Below are 23,893 nucleotides of genomic sequence, written 5' to 3' on the forward strand. Positions count from 1 at the left end.
TCTCAGTAGCATACAAACATCATCACACACAACATGCACTGACTTCCGATTTTCAAGGGGTGTAACCAGCAATTAAACTGGTACATTAAACTCTTACCCAGTCTTTTTGGAAGTATAGCAAATGCATCTTTTTTTGTAAATGAAGGTTTGAAATCCAAAGAAAATACACAGCCATTTTGCATAACACTGACGCCATCAGCACAGCCATTGGTTGTGTTGAATGTTGAACAGAGCTGCTAACTGTACTCCTCAGTGTGTCATAATGTAAAGCCTGCCCCAAACCGGAGAAGTGGTTTTGATTGGTTCCTGGGTTTTTGTTGATTAGGAAATCTCCAGACGAACATGCAGAGCAAATTCAAATTGCTAACATGTGTGACTGGGTTCAGCCAGGTTAGTGTCACCACTACCTCTAGGGTTAGGTCTACTCTGTTTTTTGTGGATTTGTTTGCACCGTAAGATGAAGCACGGACAATAAACCTTGCATAGTAATGTTTTGAGTTCTGCCTTTGTAAGGCACAGCATTTTGTCAACAATGACTTTCAAATGCACAGAGGAAGTGTTTTGAATAAATTGATAATGGATTCATGGTAATGACCCCTTAAAGCGCTCGGGCATTTGACAAAGCACAGTGATAAATGCTGGGATCAGCCTAACATTCTGAAAGAAGTCATATGCAGGTCTGTTTGAAAGACAACTATTCCATTAGGAGCACTGGCTGAGTCTTAGTTCACCAGTTACACTTCCATTTGAGTCAGGCTCTAATTGGTCATTATACACAAAGGGGCGCTTGGTTCAGCTTGATGTGAAAATGGTAGATGACTGATTGGCCACCCATGCCACAATAGCATCTGTATAGACTTTCACCTTGTGTGTTTTGCATATGATTAACTTTTTTTAATACAATGCATAAATAACAAAAGTAAAGAGCTGTGCAAATCCATTTCAGTTTTTCCCAGTGTTATCAAGCAAAGTTGTATCACTCTTGAGTTGTTTACCTGGTGTGTTTGCCTACGTACTTTGACAGGCTTCAGAGAAGGCAATATTTAAACCTACAGTATGTAACACTTTTGTAAAAAGCTAGAACACTCCAGAAACGAATGGACTTGGCTCTTGTACGATCCCTATATGATCCCTAAAAGCACTGACCCACCACCTGTGCAACAGAGATATTTGGTTTGCCTCTCAAGTGATGCACTCAGGATGGATGAAGTCACTTTACCGAAGATATGTTCTATTATTAATGGTGCGTTTGCTAATGCATATTGTGTGCATGTGCATGCGTGTGTGTGTGTGTGTGTGTGTGTGTGTGTGTGTGTGTGTGTGTGTGTGTGTGTGTGTGTGTGTGTGTGTTTATGTGTGTGTGTGTGTGTGTGCGTGTGTGTGTGTGTGTGTGTGTGTGTGTGAGAGAGAGAGAGAGAGAGTGTGTGTTTATGTTTGTGTTCTGTTGTTCCTTTTCACCACAAGCCCAAAACTCTGTAGTGTTTTGGTTCTGATCCAAGTTATCTTACTTATTGCAGTTGTGGCTCCTAGTACAGTATTTGTTGTTTGATGTGAATGAAGATTATGTTGGAACTTGTATGTTGTCTGTATGTTAAAACTTAGCAATGGTGTTGCAAAACAAAAACAAAAAACTAAATTACACACACATACTCATATTTAAATTTCTGATTTGAATGAACAGGAGGTCCCATTAATTTGATAAACTCTGTGTTATTAAAAACTACACCATAAATATTTGAGAAGGATGCTTCCCCCCTTGCTCTTTGTGGCCATTCTAGCCAAAGTAGAGGTTTAAATATTTAGGCCTGGGCTAGTTTGGCCTGCTCTGACTTTTCAGCTTCTTGCATTACATGCAAAAATAATATGACTCTTGTACATCGCACTTTGCTCAACATGGTTATAAAGCATGAGCTATCTTTGTCCCCATTAATGACTCTGAGATGTTGTGGTGACTCCTGTTTTATTTAAGCCAGAGCCACCAGCTTCACAAACGGGGCGGTCATTGTTAATTATGCAACACAAATACTACCTATCAGAGTGCGTACTCTGCTTCATTGAAGGAGCCATGTGAAAGAAGAAGGAAGGAAATAAAGAAAAAAGAAACAGTAACTGATAGTCTTTAAGTCTTTATGACTTACTGTACTTGTTTTTTTTCCCAGTTACCTCACTGGCATTGAGATATCATGTATGAATAATAAAAGGTAGAGGTCTTAGAGAGCATATTTCCATGCTCTCAGCACTGTCTTCGCTCTTTAAACAACAGTGTACAACCACATTTGAAATTCCACACCCTCAACTGACTCATCTGGCCGAATTATTCTCAAATTGTGTGTAGATATTTTTCTCAAAAGGCACAGGTATGTGGTAAACAATGTCTGTTTTCTCTCACTCGGTGGTTTGATTTCCTGTCCCTACAACAACCCCACCCCCTCAACACACATACACACACACACCCACAGACACACACAAACACACACACTTGCACAGCCCCTCTTCTCCCTGCCCCACCCCCGCCTCCCCCCACGAGATGTACGATTAAACTGGCCTAGCAGGGCAGGATGCACCCAGGGTCAGAGTGGTCCCTGACAGAAGCATGCGCTGACGGATGGTGCCAGTGTAATTGTGTGATTGATGGGCTGTTTTGAGAGGACCCTGGCCACGGAGAGACAGGTGGGGTCACAAGGCCTGTGCCTGATCTTTCTGACTCTCCTGTCTCATCTCTCCTTGATTGACAGTGCTGCCACCTCTACCAAACTTGTACTTGTGTTTCCTTTAATGTCTATTTTAGTTTCATGTTTGTATATATGTATGTATGTATGTGTGTATGTATGTATGTATTTAACCTGTCAGTGTGTGTGTGTGTGTGAGCGTTTTTGAGAAGATAGGGATGGGACATAATGTTTTTTTCAGTTTAATCAATTTTGGGGGGTTTGGGGGTCCTCCCCCAGAAAATGTTTAATTTGTTTGATGTGATTTCCTGTATTCTGGTGCATTTTGGGGATGGCCAATACTAAATTCAATCAGATTCATAGACCTACATCCTGATTTGTTGATATTGAGGCAATGATTCCATGCAAAGGCTTGGGCTTCAGGGCCCCCTGACCCCTTGGGCCCCTGGGCCTGGGCCCGGTAGGCCCGTGCAGTAATCCATCCCTGCTTAACAGTGCTTTCACTTTACGACACTCTTGTGAGCCATTGAGCCATGAGTAAGGCTAAGGAAGCGTCATTTCACAGTGCACTTACCTAAAAAATAGCTGTATCCTGTGTTAGTGGGCCTGTATTTAGCATTCCCGCTAGCGTTGTGGTGATCGTTTGAGCTTCTTGTTCATTGATCGTTGCATTGATTATACACTGTAGATACAGTTAGGGTGGTGTTTGGAGCTACCTGAGAGCTAACCTCCCTTTACTGAAACCACTAAACAAATAACAGCACAGTCCAATAAAAGACCTTAGGCTTCGCCTGATAAAAGCCTAGATTTATATATCTGTCACAACGGATGTGAAAATACCATCACCACATCCTTGTAGGACCTCATTCAAAATTCGAGTAAGCAGGCCATTGACTTTTATGACATACCACTTTCACCCCCCCCCCTCTTTCCTCCTTTTTCTTTTTTTTCTTCTCCCATTGACTTTTATGTTGGACAGCCAGTCACATGAATCACGGCAGAAGTGGCGGAGGAATAGCGTTTCGTGTGAAAACACCTCGGCGCTTTATGGCAGCCACTAAATGATCCATAATGCTTGGAGATTTGGGGTGGGGAAGCTCTCAGTCCCGGCGCGCTAGCTTAGGACAGGGGCTCGGTGGAAGGAGCGCGTTGCAACGCACCACGCCGTCTCCTGCCTCCCGCTGTGCCATCACCACCACGGCTGAGAAAGAGAGACAGACAAACATACTGTAGAGCGAGAAAGAGAGATGATATAGAGAGGGAGACAAGGAGAGAGAGAGAGAGAGAGGGGAGACAAGGAGAGAGAGAGAGGGAGAGACAAACAGAGAGGGACAGAAAGAGAGAGAGAAAGAGGGAGAGGGCACAAATCTCCTTTACGACGCCGGTACTTAAATAGCTGTCAGTCAGTCGTCTCGCACATGGCTGGGCCTCTCCTTCGGTAGCCTCTCTTCCGAGCTATAATTGAACCGTTTCCTCCCCCTAAGTGCAGCCACTGTCGTCGGAGGCTGTTTGAAACAGATTGTGTTGATGCCGTTAAATACATATGTGTATAAATCTCCGTCTTCTCTCTTCCTCCCTCTCTCCCCCTTTCTCTCTCTCTCTCTCTTGCTCTCGTGTGCTCTGGTGCTTCGGGGGCAAAAAGCAATATCACTGAAATTCTGTCTTCTCAATGAGTGTCTTGGTCACATTCAAATGAAGGATTCAGCATCAATAATATTTCTCACATGCCTGTCCGTCCTTGTATGCATAAAAAATCGGGGTTACAAGCTGAATCTGACCATCAGGGGTATTTTTTAATTATTATTTGCCCTAATAGTATTCAATAGATAAAATACATTTGAATGCCAGAGGATGTAAATTATCAACAGAATGCTGGGCTACATACGCCATGTCAAGGAGAATATCTTACTGGCATAATTTTTTAATCTTTCCCAGAGTATTTGGGAGCCAGCCTGACCAGAACAATCACAACTACCTGACACAGGAATGTACGTGGGTGGGGAGGAGTGGGAGGGTGGGGGGGGGTAACTTTTAATTTGTCAAATTTGTATCACTCGGATTCAAGGCTGGCCCTTTAATGTATTTTTTTTATGACCATACCATTCCCTGCTAATCACGTACGCATGTCACACGTACGTTATATCACTGTACCGATATACTTACTGGCAGTAGTCCAGCCTTATAAGAGATGGTTATGGTAATAACATTCCTCTTGTTCTACTGGTAAGAGTATATTGTTAGCCAAGGTCACAAGGGCACAGGTTCAATTCCTGTGCAGCATTAATACTGCCAAATGAATGTGTTTGCTATGTGCAACTGATTGTGAGGGCTATATATTGATTTTCTTGATGTACAGGTCTTCTTGGTGTGAATGGAGAGTCTGAAGAGTAATATCATACAGTAGTCATAGCTAGTTCACACTCACAGTATGCATTATGTGTTTTGCTTCTTTGTTTGACTTAGATTGTACTGAGTTTATGAAAACATGCATCTGGCATTCAGTTATGTTTGTTTGATTCATTTACCTTCATTTAGGCCTACCTAAATATTAGTATGTATTCCTAAAATGTATATGTAATGTATAGGGAGGAAGGCCTTCAGGTTTCCTGACATTTTAGAGTAATGTACCTTTTCAGCTGTGCAAGAAAAGTGCATCCAATACAGTATGTATATTTAAAACATATATATCAATGCAAAGCTATAAATAGAAAAGAAACTCTGTTTTCAATAACGCTCAGCTGAGGTTTGCTTGTTCTGGGACGGAGGCGCACAGTGGAGTTAAGCAAAGAAAGGACCAGGAAGTGCAAACAAGCAAGCTGAATATATTTTAAGGCTGAGGAATATTTGCAGAGAGAAGAAAGCACACATGAAATGCAGAAAATAAATAAGACACTGTATTACTACTCTCCATTGCACCACAGCACCACCACAGCACCTCCTCGTATAACCTTAGACCTGATAGCATATTTTTACTACCATATTTCTCTTAAGACTCAGTCAGGAAGGTGGAATATCAGGATCCAGGCTTTTATTCTTTTCAATGAAGGGCCAGTGCCCCTCAAGGGAGAGGTACAAGCTTGTGTCACCCCATCATGGGTTTCACCAGTATTCTCTAACTATATAGAAACAAGTCTACCATATTTAAGTTACACACAAAGAGAAGAAGTGACCTACTAGTATGAATATGCAATATAACGGTGTGGTGTGTGGGGATGTGGTCTCTTGTTGTTGTGTCATCAGGCCTGGTCAGCTTTATTATTCTTTAATTAAGCTTCAAAGGCCTGGCCATATATTGTACACCCCAACTTGCTCATGGCCAAATGGTGACAATAGGAGGTCTGCTCCCCCATCCTTGCTCCCTAGTCTATACAATAGAGAGTCACACCTGAGGATAAGCCAAAAGGTCCCTAGACAGTGCCTACTGAATTCTAATCATTCAGGGTTAAACAATGGATACACTGCATACAGACCAAAGACACACACAGGGTACACATGGGTACAAAAATCACAAATGACCATAAGAAGTACACAGTATGTACATTTACAGAAATTATTCTGATTCACAACACTTTCAGAACAGAGAGAGTAGAGGAACTCTGGTCTGTTTCGTTTCCAACCGTGTTTTTTCCCACTGCCCCAAAACCTACATTTCTTTAGCCTGTGAGCCATTATTTATTTATTTTCCATTATTTATTGTATACCCTTGAGTCAGAACCAAAAAAATCTGCTTAGGACATCCAAGCCAATAACTAATGACTTCCTTGGGAAGGCTGGGCGACGCATTAATGAGAGACGAAGCCACACCGCCTCTCTCTCTCCCTCGCTTTAAAAAAAAGAAAAGTAAACCAAATAAAGAAGCATTTGCATTTATATAGTTCTCTCACCAATGGCATACCCAGACTTACGGAATCAGCTGGGCTCATGCTGATTATTACCTGGGGAAAATTAAGATAAGAAAGTAATCCTATGAAAGGGGGTGGCTTTCCCATTACCACCGCACAGCCAGGTATGTGGAATTAAACAGCCCCCATATCCAGGGAAAAAAAAGAGTAGAAAAAAGAAAGATTCTGCCTCATATTCAGTGTCCCTTTCTGTTTTTTTTCCTGCGATAAGACCATTCCTAAAACCGAATCAGGAGACAACAGCAACAATTCCATATGTTTGAGGATTTTGAAGTCTTTAAAGATGCTTAACGTTGATTTAAAATCGCAAGTTTCTCATTCGGGTTTGCTCACAGAAAGGTTGCACTGCGTTCCAAATTCACCTAAAAAAAAAAGACAAACAAAAAAACACCAGTGGATTTTCATGCGGAAAATTACTGAAAGATCTCGATCAGGCCATTTTGCTCGAAACAAGAAACCGAGAAGTGGTAGCGCTAGCGACGGAGACGAGAGGAGATTGAGTGAGGAATAATTAAAAAGCCATAAGACAGAGACAGCCGAAATCAAAGAGGCAGGCTTTTGGGGGGTGGGAGGGGGGGCAGCTCACTAGCTGTAATGATAAAATGCTGTCCTTTTCCCCCTCCTCCCCTCGGGACCGGGGTTGCTGACAGGAGACAAACAGGTTTCTGACACATCCTTTTAATTAGCCTTATTAGCATAGCGCTATTATGTGGCTGGACAGTAGCATGACAGGTCTGGGAGAATGGCTACAGCTGTGACCTTTGTGGACACCACCAGCTGTCAGCAATTACCTGCCGCAGCGGTCCCAGTAGAGGCCGCCTCCCTGTCCTTGGGCACCATTGGTGCCGCGAATCCATTCCCCCAAACAAGAAAGTGATTCTTTTTTTTCCCTCCACACTCCTTTTCTTTACATCCCTTTCTCTCTCTCTCTCTTTTTTTCTCAAAAGAAAAGAAGCCCTTTTGACTAGAACACATTTCCCCCTAAAGGAGTTTGGGCCATTAAGCTTTATAGGCTCCAGGCTGCGCTTTGGTTAAAACGTGTGACTAAATGTAAATATATGCTCTTGCGTTGGGAGCCCCGCAGCTTGTGAATGTGTGCAGTTGACTTGGGAAGCAGCAACTTTGTGAACAAACTCACTTCTAGCCAACAAAGACAAACTCACAGGGCCTTTGTTTAAATGTGTTTAAGGGGATGTAATTAGGCTTGGTGAGAGGGAACGGTTAATGGGTGGCGTTTACGGTGACGGATGGCTTTGTGGCCTTTAGACTGATGGTCCCTGTTTACTCCCGTAGGAACCTCGGTGATGAAGGTGGCTGCTTCGGACGCGGATGACCCCACCTACGGGAGCAGTGCCCGCGTGATCTACAGCGTGCTGGACGGAGAGAAGTTCTTCACTGTGGACAAAGACACAGGTAAGGGCAGGCCAAGTGATCCATTACAAACAAATTAACAAAATAAAACTGCAATTTAGTATGTAGAGTATTAAAAGAATATTCATTTGTGTTAAATTATGTACTGGAAATTAAGCATTTAGTCCATGACTGACTGATTTAAAGGGCTGTATATTCATTTTACTGCAACAGTGAATAATTGGATTACAGTTTTCATTTATATTGCAGTATGTGTTTTAAATCTTGTTAATTAGGTTTTGTGTGATCACTGGCAAGGTAATTATTAATTGATATTAAATGATATTCCGATACGATACCTAACTCAGTGGTGCTCTTGCCTAACTGCTGTTCAGTGGCCTCAAATTCAAACACTTCAGTATATAAACATATTAACACAGCTCACGTGATCACATATCACCACATGTTTCATTTCCGTCATGCTGACGATGACGACAAACCATTGTGAAACACTATATCTCCTCCTGGCGTCAGTCATGAATCCTGCTGCGTGATTCACATTCGGTGGCTATTCAGAATTTATGTACTTCAACACATGGCCTGCCACCTGAAAGATACGTGCACGCAGTAGTCACCCAGGCATATCACAGGGTTTTGTTGCGGGCAAATGTGGCCCATGGGAGTAGCACTAAACTTTTAATGATTTCTTTTTGGGGGCCTGCAGGGCTTGATTTGGTTTGCCCTGGTGCTCGAGATGATAAATGGCTTTGCCTCAGCTGTGCAGGCCTGCTGACTCCAGACTCTTTGCTTACCTGGGTTTGCTAAACCGGTGAGGAAGGTGCTATAGTTGGAATAGGTGAGGTGAAAAGGCACAAGGCTCTGTGTTCAATTGCCAAGCTCTTACTGTCTAGCAGGGGGAACTGGAAAAAGCCAATCAATGTTTATTTGCAATACAGAACATGTGCGGTATGTGTAGTATTCTGAATTTAGAAACAACCCCAAATCAGAAAAAAAGTTGGGACATTGTGCAAACAAGGGATAGAGCTGAAAAAACAATATTGGATGGCCATGGTCTTTTGGACCTCAGATGGCACCGCATTACTGTAAAGCCAGACCTGTTTCTGAAAGAAAATCTCAGGCTCAGGAAAACTTCTGATAACCATTGTCTATGAGCACAGTTTGATACTTAATTCAGAAATGCTAGTGTAAACTTTACCATGCAACAGCCAAAATTGTATTTAGACATGATACAGAAGTCTTATCTGGGCCTGAGCTTGTTTAAAATGGACTGATGTAAAGTGGAAAAAGGTCCTGTGGTTAGACCAATAAAAATGTGCAATTCTTTTTGGAAATCATGGACTTATATGGGCTAAAGAGAAGAGGGCCTATCCAAGTATCCAACCTATCCAACTTGTTGTAGTGCAGTTCGAAACCCAACATCTATAACGGCGTGGAGGTGCATTAGTGCCTACAGTACAACATGGACATCTTACACCTCTGGCAAGGCACAATATATTCTGAATGATGTATACAGGTTTTGAGCAACATATACTGTCATCCAGGCAATGTCTTTTCCATGAAAGACATAGGGCTCTATCTTGCACCCCAGCGCAACCCAGGTAAAAAAAAAAAAACTATTAAAAGTATACTTTTTGAAAGTGTACTAAGTACCGTTTGTACTTTTTTCGTCAAATCCAAGTGTAATTAAGTGTATTGAATTATGTATTAAGTGCAACTTAATACCAACTTGACTATACTTTGAGTGTAATTAGTGTGCTAAAATGGAACAACTTTTTTCAAACTTTAAGTGTTCTTAAGTACATTATACAAAAAAATATTTTATGCGCATTCGAAACAGTCGCAGTACAATTTTGTAACATCCCAAGTGTATTGGAAATGTACTTAAAAGGCATTACAATATAACTAATAATAGTGTAGTAGTGTATTTTGAATACACTCTTATCATCCTCATTCCTATTCATTTGGCATGCTTCTGTAATATTTTAAATTAACTTCAAATGTACTTCCTGACTACAATAAGTGCCTTGAAAGTTTGCAGTTATGTTAATAAAAGTATAGTCTTAAGATACTTTAAGCATTATAAAGGCATGCAATTTAAGTATAATATTAGTGTGCTTTAAAATTGTACTATTAGTACTCTCCTACCTATTCTGTTACATGACAAATTACACTTTGATTATGAGAAAAACATTTTATTGACATGAATGAAAACAAAACATAATATTCATCCATAACAAAAGTAAAACATTTTTCTGAAAGTTATGGATCTCTTGAGCATATCTTTTCAAGTTGGATGTGGTAACGCGATAAAACATGCATTTGGCCGTATTATATTATTTCACATGCATAGATTTTTCGAGTGGCTGTTTGGAGCGCTGGTCAGATTCCTCCTCGCTCGCAGCATTTTTTTCCATGCTTGGGGAGCAGTTTCCTCTGAGTGCGCACGTGCAGAGAGAATTTGGCGCACACATTTAATATCTACGTGTGTGAAATAATATATAATATAATACACCCGAATGCATGTTTCATCGCGCAAGTGCTTTTTGCCACTATTGTGTCGCGATACTCTACAGCCTCATTGGTAGACCATCAATTCAAAATGCAGATTTCATGAAAAACAAAAGTTGTTTACCCTCCTAGGTGAGAGAATTTGCCCTCTAAGCTTGAAATTGTTTACTGGACACCCAGCCTACAGCCAACAACGTAACAGTCTAACATGGCTAAATGTGTAATGCGTGATCATTTATTGCTTATTTGTTTGCAAAGTCTTCTGGCCCAGAAAGAAAACCATGGTGGATACGGATCATGGCTGAGGAGGAAAGGTACAGCTGGTAGAGTTGTGCAGTGAGTGAACTTCCCTCCCAATACTGAGATGTGGTGGCAAAAGCTGTGGTAGCTAGCTTCCTTACTAGCACACCATCTTCCAGTCCAAGATGCATAAAGTTTTCGGTGGCAACCCGGGGCTGGACAGCAGTCAAATGCATTGACCTTGGTATTAGAGAATTTGTCTCTGTTGTCTGTGAACAGAAAGATGGAAAACATTTTACAAGATAAACAATATTTTACACAGAAATCCATTGGCAATGATGAGATTAATACAGATTATCTGTACCTATTTGACATTTACTTTTTATGGGTCAAATAGGTATTGACACCATCTGTTTGCCATCCTGGTATGGGTAGACCTGGCCAGGTAGTCTTTCCTTAAAGCGTTGTGCACCTTGGCACCGATATGAGTGCAACCACCCTGTTTTCTGCATTTGATTACCTTAGATTCCTTTGTTTCCAATACAACCGTATTATCGTTTTCGGGTCAAATGGCATTTTAAATGGGAGTCGTAGGGGCACTAGCCTACTATTTTGATGCATGAATCAAAATCATCATGTATCAAAATAGTTCTGCCCCTACGACTCCCATTCAAAATGGCATTTGACCCAGAAACGACAATACAGTCAAGCTTAATGGTGGCGCTTCTGACTTAATTATGCTTTCAAACGAGTTTGACTCAGGTACATTAACAAAAAGACCCTAGGTTGCATTTTGGCTTGAGTTATGCTTTAAGAGTAATGGGATAAGGTCCTGGATGAAGAATATTTACCTTTACTGCTGATTATTTGAGGCGTTCAGACATCTCGGTTTCAAAACTGTCCAGGAACACCTGTAAAAACATAGTTAGGCTACAGATTAAAACTAGGTAAATTACAAACACTACCATGAAATGAACTTGAATGCTCTGTCAAACACAAATAATAAAAAAAAAAACTAAATCTATCGCATAAACCAAGGCATAATATCAATCATATAGCCTAAGCTTCATAGCACTAACTTAGTAGAACACCAGGTTTAATTCCCCCTCTAATATCAATGGTGAAAAAAAACGTTCTACTTCATAAAATGCATGTAATTTGTCCTGTAGACTCATTTTAAAAGATGTCTCCACGATTAAAGAAAAAAACAGCTACAATGTCATTAGCATGCCTAATGAATGTGAAGTGTGACTAGCCTAGCACTATCCTCCTTTCTGTGAGTTAACTTAGCCTACACCACACATAATATTAAAGAACATTGGTGAACTTTAGGCAAACGTTGCTTAATAAAGAACACACTTTCCTCCATCATAGTTTGTCTAACGTTAGTGCTAGCCAACGCTTGTCAATAATCCCACAAACACAAAGCAGGCTAATGTAGTTTTCTTCTTGATAGGGATCTGGTCGACGTATATGACTAACGTTAGCTAAATTAGCTAACGTGATCTGGCATTGCTAGCTTGTACTAGCAAGGATAAAAATAAACTCTTGAAAGACTGCTAAGCCATCAATTTAACTTCTCCAAAGACTACCGAAGGTCATAAAGAGTAAGCTACATCAGAATCATTTAACAATATGCTTTGGGACTCACCTGATAACGAATAACTTGGCACTTTAGATCCAACTGGCTTCAGTCCTTGTTATCTCATATGACGAGTCCTTCTGGCTCTGTAGGACCAACGTCTCTGGCATGACTAGAATTTATGGTATCTTTAATTTGGACAAACCTGTAACCTTATACGGACCGTAAACGTATGCATTTTCTGGTCTCTACAGTCCATCTGTCTTGCAAATAAAGTTACAAGCATAGACTGTATGAAATAACGTTAATGTGCTGCACAGATCCGCCCACTCATTTCAAATTCAAACAGCCATGTTATTGGTCAACTGGACTGCCTATACATTTAACTGTGTTGCCTATAAATGTAACAAAGTGCCACATTCATCCTCTCACAACCTCTACTACATCACAAACGTATAGGCTACTACCTTACTAAGACACAAAATCAACAAAAGAAAAAATATTATTTGATGACCAAAACTGATAGATCAGTATGTCTCTAGGCTAGGTTATTGCACATTGCCATCCATGCGGCTGACATATCAGGCCTAAAAGCTACACACATTAGTATTTTATTAAAGGTGAGATGACTATGAAACTATGCAAACAATGTATTAGGCCTACCAAAAATATATACTTTCCATAAGTACACTATATTACAACTCTAAGTATTAGCAATTTAATACACTTAAACTAAATAAACTTCTTTACCATTTAAAATACACTAACAACAAAGTACACTTTTAAAAACTACATTACAAAAACACTTTGAATATTGCACAATAAGTATATTTAATTTTAGTACACTGAAGTTGAACTTAATACTATGACTATGAAACTATACAAACAATGTATTAGGCCTACCAAAAAATATACTTTCCATAAGTACACTATATTACAACTCTAAGTATTAGCAATTTAATACTCTTAAAATAAATAAACTTCTTTACCATTTAAAATACACTAACAACAAAGTACACTTTTAAAAAGTACATTACAAAAACACTTTGAATATTGCACAATAAGTATATTTAATTTTAGTACACTGAAGTTGAACTTAATAACATCTACTTTGAAGTATACTTTCTAAAAGTACACATTAAACATACTTTACATAAAGTACAAAACGTGTAAGCATACTTGCTTTATACTTCATGTACTTTAATCATATTTCTAACACACTAAAGTATACTACTTTTTTACCTGGGAATTGACTTTGTATATTCGCGCTTTTGTCTTTCCTATTTTGCAGTCAGTGCATATTGGAATTTTCCCTCCACAGGTACATGCCTGTAAATTAGGGAATTTGATTGTGTCCACCGGGGCGGTTCAGCGAAAAGACGGGGCGTATTCCGGCGCAAACGTTCCCTGTTGATATTTTGCCGTTTCAGAAAACAATTCCGCCACTGACCAGGAACTCCCTGGTCTAAAGTCTGTGGCGCAAATTCAGATGCTATTTTAAGGGCGCATACATGGCCCTTAAAATATGAATGAATGCGTTGCACACCAATCTACAGACACCCCCGTGCACAGACGGAAACATTCAAAGCCTTGATAATATTTGTCCATTTCCCGGCTTTGTTCGTGCATTGGTCACCCAAAAATTTAGTAGCCTATATAGTACAACATCTACATGCAATATCTTTACAACAACAACGCCTAATTACGACCTATACAACTTTATACAGCCCTATAAAGGCTAAAGTTACCTTTAGTTTTGTTCCAATTTACCGTTGTGTATGGCTTTAAACATTGTGTGAACTTTAACATCATCCTAAGCATTATTCCAGCTGCGCTAAGGTTTTAAGCACCACATTTTTGCCTACCTTGTTGTAGCCCATCTAAAATAACTCCAAGCTTTGCTATATTCCCTCCATCCTTTCATTGTTTTCAAAAAACATTTTATATCCATGATGGCCTTGAAGTTTTGAGTTAGTGAATTAGCTTAAATCAGCTTATTATGTGCTGTTAACCAGCAACCATAGATAGTACAAGAAAGCAGCAAGTATGGCTACAATTTCTGTAGTTGCTGCATCCATTCATTGTTATTCTCTCTCCTGCTCAAACAAATGTTGTGTGTGCATTAAGTTGATGATAACGTGTTTACAAACTCTACTTTACAGAAAATATTGTAAATACTGCAGAGTTGGAAAGTTAGGTCAACTTGGAAACTGTTTCTCGTTGTTGAGTTGCCTGATGGTAAGGAGCCCTTGCTTGGCTGCCTGTGCTGGGCAACGCACACTTCGCTCCTCTCATCTATACAACGTAGTTCCCATTTCTGCAAACCATACATAATTACAAAGAAAAATATTACCACACGAGGGAAATCAGTGTGGTGTCCATTAAGATGTGAAAAAATAGGCATAAATCTAGTGTACACATTTTCACGAATCACGGATGTGTTGATGACATAAATTATTAGAGGACTTAAGGAGACGTGATGTTGAACTGCATGCCGATGCCATTTAACCCAAATGCCCCAGCAGCAGCACGGGAGAGAAGAGATTAACTGACAGAAGATATGCATTGTCTATAGAGAGGTAATGTTAGATTACATTGTACATTGCAAAAATATCACCATGCATTCATAGCCTCGTGATTCAGTGAGATTGATCCCAAAACATCGGAAAGTATGTCTTGAGAAAAAATCAATAGCTAACTGTTCCCAACTGAACAGTGATTATAGCGCTATGAATGCTCCTGGCTGCGCCTGGCAAATACGCCACCATAATAGCAATCAGCTATGGAACAAGCGTGCCTGTTGTTAAAGGAAATGTGAGATGACGCTTTGATTGGTTTATTGCACGTTAAGCCCAAACCACACCCATGATTAATGTAGCTACTTCAGACCACCCCATTTTAGATTTGCGTCGGGCGCAAGAGTCAATTATCCCGCCGGTAAAATAGCAACAGCCCCTAAGATCCGCCCACAAAGTGACTTGCGTTTTGCGCAAAGACACTTCCGTTTTAGACCAATAAAATAGAGCCCATAGAATATTTCAGGACAACAATGGCAAAACAAATTCTGCACATGTTTAAACAGTATTTCTCTATAGAGGAAGAGTCCAGGTGCTAAGATGGCCTGTCTGCAGTCCAGACCTGTCAAATTAGGTGCATGGAATGACAAACATGATTAAGAATATTGTTGAGCAACTGAGATCCTATATCGAACAGAAATGGGACAACATTTCATTCTCAAAACTCTAGCAACTGGTCTCCTCAGTTCCTAAACATTTTTTTTAAATGAAGAGGTGAAGCCACACAGTGGTAAATAAATATACCGCTGTCCCAACTTTTTTTGAAACAAGTTGCTGGCATCAAATTCAAAATTAACATACATTTTCCATGAAATAGTCAAATTGATAATTTTCAACATTTTATTATCGATGTCCTTTTTTGCAGCTAAATATGGGTTTTCGAGATTTGTAGATTTTCACATTCTGTTTTTATTTGCATTTTACACAACGTCCCAACTTTTTCTGATTTGGAGTTGTATTTCCTGTAGTATGTATCACTAGGTTATGTGACATAAATCTGTGCACAGACATTAGTGTCTTGTAGTAGTCTGCAGTCTGCAAAGCAAACTCTTGCTGTCACTTTTTTAATAGAATCCTGATGTCCCTAGGGTATTTTTTATACCATATCTATTTACATCTAAAATATCTGTTTTCATTTCATATCTCTGCGATGATAGAAGGTAGGTGTGTACAACCACAAACACAGAAGCACATACTATTTCAATGAACACTATAATGTCCTTTTCTCTAGACTACCTAGTCTTTAACTACCCATTACAGTAATATATGCTGAACTCACTTTCAGCAGCTCAAAGAAAGGATACATGTTGTGGGTAACTGTGTTAGTTGTTTTGTGGGGTATGAGTTGTGTAGGCAGGCAGGCAGGGAGAAAAGATTCTAGACCGTTAGAGAGTACTTACAGGCAGGCTTCACCAGGCGTGCAACTGAAGCGTCCGTGAAGCGAAAAAATTGTTTCAAAAGACTGGTCTAATGCTTTCAAATGTGTGCACTGTTCTTGTGTCGGGTGTATAGCCAGTTCCATTGTTTATAGTGGAAACTAATTGTTTAAGCCTCCCCTCCACAAACGGAACACTTCAGTTGTGCGCCTGGTGTAGACTAGGCTGTTAATCCAAATGTTTTGACATTCTAAATGCTTGAGCCAGTAAAGAGCTAGGCCCTTGGCAGTTACTTTGTGTAAATAACCAAACATAGGAGCCATTCTTTTCTGAAGACATCATCTTTCCTTTTTTGCCAAAATAGAACTCTAACATAACTGGGCAAAAATCATCAAAGAGGACAACAAAGATACCACAGTTAATTACAATACTAACGAGTTTTACATCCAATTTACATCCAGATATGTGCTTCGACCATAAAATAGGTTTATAGACATACAGTAGTTTACCAGCAGACAGTGCATTGGTAACATTTTAGTCATATGTGTCCACACACACGTCGACTGATGTGATTTTTAAGGATATGATCCTGTTTTGACAGATCAGACTTATCTTCCTACACATCAGCGCAGATATTGAAATCCATAAATAATCATAATAACAACAATACCAACAGTGTACCAACAATACCAACCAAGTGTTGTGCGGGTGACAGAGTGAGGCAGCAGGAGAGAAGAGCCAGCATGCTGGGTAGGCCTACAATGAAGTTAGATCCTCAGTTCCCACAGGGGCTTTGAAGAGCTGCTCTCTGTGAGGCTTCACTTCTTTATGACCGCTGTGGTCTCCTTTTCTCTGGGAAACACTGTGCAGTTTGGTGCCACATTTTCAGAGTATTTTATTTGTACAGACTTGCACGGGGATTGTTACACTTCATTATGGCGAAGATTGGAGTGTGCCCAGAAATCCAGAAACGCAATAATATTCAACATCTGTCCAATCTTGTTGACTTGATCAGTTCCCTCCACTTCAGAGTCATAGGGTCCAGTGTCCCATGTAAATTAGTTTCCTTTATTCCACAAAGTCCCCAAAAATCCCATTTCCAGGAGTGTCCCTGTGACATTGGTCATTGTGATCCGGATATCGCTACAACAAAGAAATTGAACTCTAGTATTGTCAGCGTCCACCAATGCTAAAATCAACATTATTTTTCTGTTTGTAGAACAGGGCATTCAGTTTGAGCAAGCTTGAGAACAAGCCATCCGGCAAACAGCAGGAAGTTGCGGTATAAATGAGCTTTGCTTTTGAATCCATGCCACAAATACATTGTAGGGTTGTTCTCATGCAGTCCACGACTGTCTGTATGCGGTAGGAATTACAGTACCGAGACAGTGAGATTTATTTGGCGGTGTAGCCCAGTATCTGGCACAATCGGCTTTATCACACAACAGACAAAACTCAAAAGACATTGAAAGGGACACTGTCACTCTTGTGCCCTGTAATCTGTTTAATTGCTTTTTGTAATAGCAACCAAAAAAGTGTATCTCCACTGTTGCTCGTTGTCCGAGCGAGAAATGTGACCTTTTATTTCATTTCATTTTTACCCCCTCCCTCTCTTTCTCTGCCTTTCTTCCTCAGGAGTGATTCGGACAGCAGTGGCAGATCTAGACCGCGAGACGCAGGATCGCTACGAGCTGGTTGTCAAGGCAACAGACATGGCAGGCCAAATGGGCGGTCTCTCCGGCTCTACCACAGTGACCATAGTGATCACAGATGTTAATGACAACGCTCCAAGCTTTCCACAGAGTGAGTGCACTTTAGACACTGCATATGTGAAACTATCTATCAGAATTCAACTTCTGGGGAGAGAGAGAGAGAGAGAGAGAGAGAGAGAGAGAGAGTTAGTGAGAGAGCCACAAAGTCATCTGCACACTTTGGACTCTGAGTGTGGAGGACGCAGAAGATGAAAGTAACGGCTTGAAGGGGACGCTGATTGATGACCAGCAAAGTAAATAATAATTAAAATGCTGAATGTTTATTATGCAGAGGGAGGAAAAATACATTCAGTGTTAGTCCATTAAGATTCACTCAGTTATGTAAATCAGGCAGAGATTGGCAAAAGCACACCTCCAGGTGATTACTTTGCAGATGCTAGCTTATGCAAATTCTTACACTGACCCGCAACAGAACATGGCCTGTGCAGTCTGCTTGCAGGAGTGGTTCAATTAAGGATGCAAACATGCACAGCCAATAAAGGCCCGCCCCTTATGGCAATACCTACCTGGGATTTAGCCCATGTTCTGTGAAGAACACACACATTTTCACATGCACACACATGCCGCATGACTAATAAAGGGCTGCATCTTTCCCAGTTAGTTCTGAAGGCCTGTTTTACTGAGCCCATCTGTGTTGTGAGTACCACAGTGACAAAAAAGTGTGCCTCGCCTGCAAATAATCTGCAGGAGCAGTTCCATTGAGGCAACTTCCAAAGTAGCCTCTTTTCAATGAGCGCACAGCTTCAAACAAATGAAAAGCACTTTGTATCATTGCTACCGTATCAGAGCGAGCCTAGTGGGTGATACGTTTAATACATTTATGTCTGGAAGGCAGACCAGGGGGAGGCTTGTGCTTATTCCCGGCACCGGTCTCACAAAACAAAGAGGAAGAAGATGGCAGAGAAGGCACAGATGATATACTCATGAGCTCTCTGTGTGTGTGTGTGTTTGTGTGTGTGTGTGTGTGTGTGTGTGTGTGTGTGTGTGTGTGTGTGTGTGTGTTCTCTCATGTGAGGGAGGCAGCATTACTTCGATTACTGCAAAGTGCGTGCCGACATCAGGCTTATATACTCCCCAAAGTCTCTTTTCTTCTCCTCCTCTCTGTCTCCTTGCCTCTCTCGGGCTCTCTCTTTACGCTCCTTCTACTACGTTATGTGGCCTACAGTACAGTGATATCATTTAGCCTACTTAATTCTACTTGCTTTTTGCCTTTGTGAGGCAGATCTCATTCAGTTTCTATTGAATTAGTTTGACATGTACTGTTTGTATACTTTCCAACTTCTCAGAGAAATAAAAACACCATCCTTGTGTGAGATATGTAGATGCCATGCATGTTTATGCAGCACCTTTTTTATCTGGTTCATTTACAAGTGCACTGTGCTGTGAATGCCGTAGTACTGATTATCTGTCCGGATAACAAACAACCTTATGATTTACTGCAGCATGTGGCAGGAGCAGGAGTGTGTTTATGTTTGTCTTTGCTTTGCATTTTCTGTGGAGAGGATTCTTCCGGCATAACGGCTGCACACACTTAGTGCTATCCATGAGCCACGTAGTGCTCCTCATTCTCTCAATTATCAACAGCATGTTAGCTGCTCTCAGAGAATGCTGCAATGCCAGCGTATTTACCTAATTGCACAACTGTTTTGCCTCCACTTGAAGTGAACCCTCAAAGTGCACTCAATATGTCCTGCATCCGTCGATAAGGCAGCGTACCATTTGCCTGCTTTCATAAATGTTTGTGATGTTGTTGAGTATGCGCAAATAGCTGCTGTATGGCTTTCATTCAGAATCTAAAGTGCAGTCAAATGTTGTTAAATGTCTGTTGTTTAGTTTGAAAATGGGAGCTCTGAATCTGGTGCCCTTCCCCCCTCATCAGAGCTGTACCAGTTTGGTGTTTCGGAGGGGGCTGCAGTGGGTACCCCGATCGGGCGTGTGATCGCCACCGATGCAGACATGGGGGACAACACGGACATGAGCTACCTGATCACTGAGGGGGAGGACGGAGAGCTGTTCAAAATCACCATGGACGGAGAAACGCAGGAGGCGGTCATCTCAATCAAAAAGGTGTGGTGATTTTGTTCGACTTTGGACTAATTTTAACATCACTTTTCCCCCTTTTCAAATATATTTTCTTTTTTTATTTGTTTATTTGTTTTGTTGTCTGTCTTGTATGTCTTGGTGTCACGGGTACGCTGGCGACTACGCCGCTCCGTCCGGCATTTTTTGTATTTGTTATTTTTTAAATGTATTTGTCATGTCTTGATGTCATGGGTACGCTGGCGACTACGCCGCTCCATCCGGCATCTTTTGTCTTGTTGTTATGTGTCTTGTTTGTGGAGCGCTTTGGGTTGCACTATGTGCATGTTAAATGCGCTTTAAAAATAAATCTGACTTGACTTGACTTGACTTGACTTGAACTGCCCAAAACTTTACAATGGGCACATTTAATAAAGCCATTTTAGGTTCAATAATATATGATATGTGTGCTGGAGCATTGTTTAACATGATATTCTGTATAACATGTATGCATTTGAGTATATCTATAGACACATGCATACATTGAATAATCAACTTCCTTGTTAATGTTTCATCATTGGAGTAATGTGGGCAACTCTGTTCTTAGCCGCTGGACTTTGAGACCAAGCAATTCCACACTGTGGTCGTGGAGGCTATGAACAAGCATGTGGACGAGCGCTTTGTGGACCTGGGGACCTTCCGGGACAAGACCATTGTGAATGTTAGCGTCTCGGACGTGGACGAGCCGCCCGTGTTCTTCCCGCCCCTGGGTGCCATCATGGAGGTGCAGGAGGACGCCAGGCTGGGTGCGCTGGTGGGCACCGTCTCAGCCAGGGACCCAGACAGAGAGGATGTTCCAGTCAGGTATGCCCATCGCCAGCTTACGGGTTGGGGGTGTGGTGGTGGTGGCGGTTGAGGGGTTCTGAGTGGCATTGAAAATGCCCATAGCCATTGTTAGCAAGATTTAATCGTTTTCCTCTAATTAATGAGAGAGTGGGAACTTTGCAAAGCACTGCAAACTCCCTTCTGACAGGCATTGAAATGGGAAAATCACTACAGCAGGAGACAGGAGTAACCACTGTCTCCACAGCTCCCTGGATGGGAAGGTAATAGCTGTTCGGTGAAAAGGGAGTGCCTGTGTGGTGTGTGTGTGTGTGTGTGTGTGTGTGTGTGTGTGTGTGTGTGCGTTGTGTTTCTTCATATTGTGTTTGTCCCATTATAGGAAAATATCCAAAGTAACTGAGCAGGAACCAGGTTGGAGTTGTGGAATGTGGACATGTCTTATAGCCCTAGTAGCACACAATTACCCACCTGCCATTTCTCACTCCGTAAACACAGTAACTCTCTGCACAGTCCATCTCAGCTCTGCCAGAGAGCATAATACGTGCAAATTCCTCACTGCTATTATACTTCAAAAATAAAAGTAATTACCGTGTAATCTAACATCTAACAGCCATCTAACAAGCATATAATCATTACCTTTTCACTTTCTTTTTTAATTCATATTTTGAGGAAAAGAGATTGATTTTCCAACTGTTGCTCTCTCCACGGTGGATAAACATCTAAAGAGGCTGTTCTTCATACATATCTTTTTGTGCTGTATTTGACTTTAAAGGAATGTCTTTTGTCTACCTGACGCGTGTGACTTCTCAGAAGCCTTATGAAGGGGCTATAAAGGCAGGCAAAGTCGGGCTGCACACAGCCTGTGCAAATTACCTCTATTAAAAATGCATGAGGCTGAACCGAGAGTGCTCCAGGTGTAATAAAGTACTGCGCAGCAGCGACTGGCTGGCTGGCTGGCTGGCTGGCAGGCATGCTGGGCTGGCACACGGGCCTGGCACCGTGCCCATGCCCATCGGTACCACTTTAATCATCTCTATTGGACTGAGCTAACCAAGCGGGTCTGTGCCCAGGGCCTCATCGTTCTCCCCCCAAAACCCACCCACACACACACCTCATTCACCCTCGTGCCCCCCCCGCCCCCCCAACGCTAATGCCACCCAGATCCAGCTTCTGCTCATTCTAGGCTTGGCACCAAGGGCAGCAAGCCCTGAGGAATGAACATGGCAGCTGGAAAGGGGCCACCCTATTTTGGACAGAAAATATTTGTTTATGTTTTGTTGTGCTCGTTTGGTAGGCGAGAGTGTGAAAATAGAGGGGGCCTGGCCCACTGTGGGGATTTTTTTTTTCACGCACCATCAAGCAATTTCTTTCTTCATAAAGCCCCGAAATAACACAGATTCATGAGTTTTTGCGGGTGAGCGTTTTTTTATGAGCTGCGCTTTGTGCCATCTCTATAATGGAATACCTCATAAATGCTTTGAGGCTTATTGGAATATTCTCTTTCTCTTATTTGTGCACTCTGCCACAAATACATTGCTTTGGCACAATGTGTGTCGGCATGTGAAGAGGGATTCAGAGTTAATTCATTAATGGCTAATAAGCAGACATATTCCAGTTGATACGAATCATTAAAATGTATAAACATTGTTAATGCACCATTAAATGTGACTGTGACTGCTGCAGTCTGAAGTGCAGTGGCTCCTCAAATATGTATTCAATATTACAGTTGTCATACCAGGCAGTGGTGGCTACATGCATTCTGACAAATGTGCAGGGAGATTCCATCTACTGCAGTGAGATGCAATAAGATACAATTGCGAGACAATTGAGATCGATAACAATTGAGATCGATAACTTCACTGAATGGTTTTGCTCACCTGGATGACTTTTTTTTCTTAAAAAAATACAAAAGAAAGTTCTTCAGTAAAGATGAAAAGAGTCTCGTCTTTGAACTAGGGAGACTGTGCATCCAAGCTATTATGGGCTCACTCTCTACCCTCTGGGCAATAAGACATGGCCTTTTACACAAAACCCCAAGCTGAACCCCCATAACCCAGGGTAAAATAAAAACCGATTAATCTCTCCAGTAATTTTTGTATTCCAATCACTTTAGACGCATCTGAAACCGTGAAGGCAGCTTTCACAACCCTCTGGGCATTGCAATTGAAATGAGGTAGAGTGCATGTGAGTGTGTGTGTGTGTGTGTGTCTGTGTGTGGGAGTGGAGGCTGTTGGGTGGTGGTGGTTGTTCGGTAAGAAAAAGCAAAAGTAAACTATTCACTTGAATTTTGTTGACTGTAACCTTCGGAGAGGTGCTTATGTACCATAAGGAAAGTGAAAGTGTATTTCATGAGAGTGCAGCATACATTATTAATCTGTGCTGCTCAGGCAGTCGTGGCCAGCCACATAGCTCTCTCCTCTCAGGCACACATTGTGACATGTTTTCGATATCGGCTAAATGCATAATTATTTTCAAACTCGTTTTCATCTTCATCAGAGGTTTTTTTCTGTCTGTTATACACACGCACACACACACACACACACACACACACACACACACACACACACACACACACACACACACACACACACACACACACTCAAATAAATGCTAATTCCTCCTTCAAAAGAGCACAATTGGACATTCTTTTGCGTGGCACAATAACACACACTGGCCTATTTTCTTGCAGGTATTCCATAGACCGGAGCACTGACCAGGAGCACATCTTCAACATTGATCCGGTGACAGGTGCCATCACCCTGGGGAAGATTCTGGACAGAGAGACGGCGGGCTGGCACAACATCACTGTGACAGCGGTGGAAGCAGGTATTTGCCGACTGTCTCTAAATGCTGAGGAAGAAAGCGTTTGACAGATCTGTGCTCGCCTGAAGCCTTCAAATCACTTCAGCTGGCTGCACAAAGCATACCTACCTTTTCTTAGCAACAGGCTCCTTTTCTGTGAAGGGTGTTTGCACAGTGGTTTGAAACTGTGCCGTTTAAGGTGGGTACATGTTTGAGGAGCTGCAATGCGCTGA

General features: G+C 41.4%; 1 protein-coding gene across 1 annotated transcript in view; it reads left to right on the plus strand.

Moving 5' to 3' along the window:
* Positions 1-23,893, plus strand: part of cdh22 (cadherin 22) — a 125,767-nt gene that overhangs the window by 73,117 nt on the left and 28,757 nt on the right. The window contains exons 5-9 of the mRNA XM_076267344.1: positions 7,865-7,984; positions 17,860-18,027; positions 19,876-20,063; positions 20,623-20,879; positions 23,548-23,684. Coding sequence (XP_076123459.1) covers positions 7,865-7,984; positions 17,860-18,027; positions 19,876-20,063; positions 20,623-20,879; positions 23,548-23,684 — 870 coding nt within the window. The remainder of the gene's footprint in view (positions 1-7,864; positions 7,985-17,859; positions 18,028-19,875; positions 20,064-20,622; positions 20,880-23,547; positions 23,685-23,893) is intronic.

Source organism: Alosa pseudoharengus, unplaced genomic scaffold, assembly GCF_046254945.1.
Source record: "Alosa pseudoharengus isolate Yale_2024_CS ecotype anadromous, Long Island Sound unplaced genomic scaffold, YU_APseudo_1.1 YU_APseudo_1.1_scf_5, whole genome shotgun sequence".
Lineage (NCBI taxonomy): Eukaryota > Metazoa > Chordata > Actinopteri > Clupeiformes > Clupeidae > Alosa > Alosa pseudoharengus.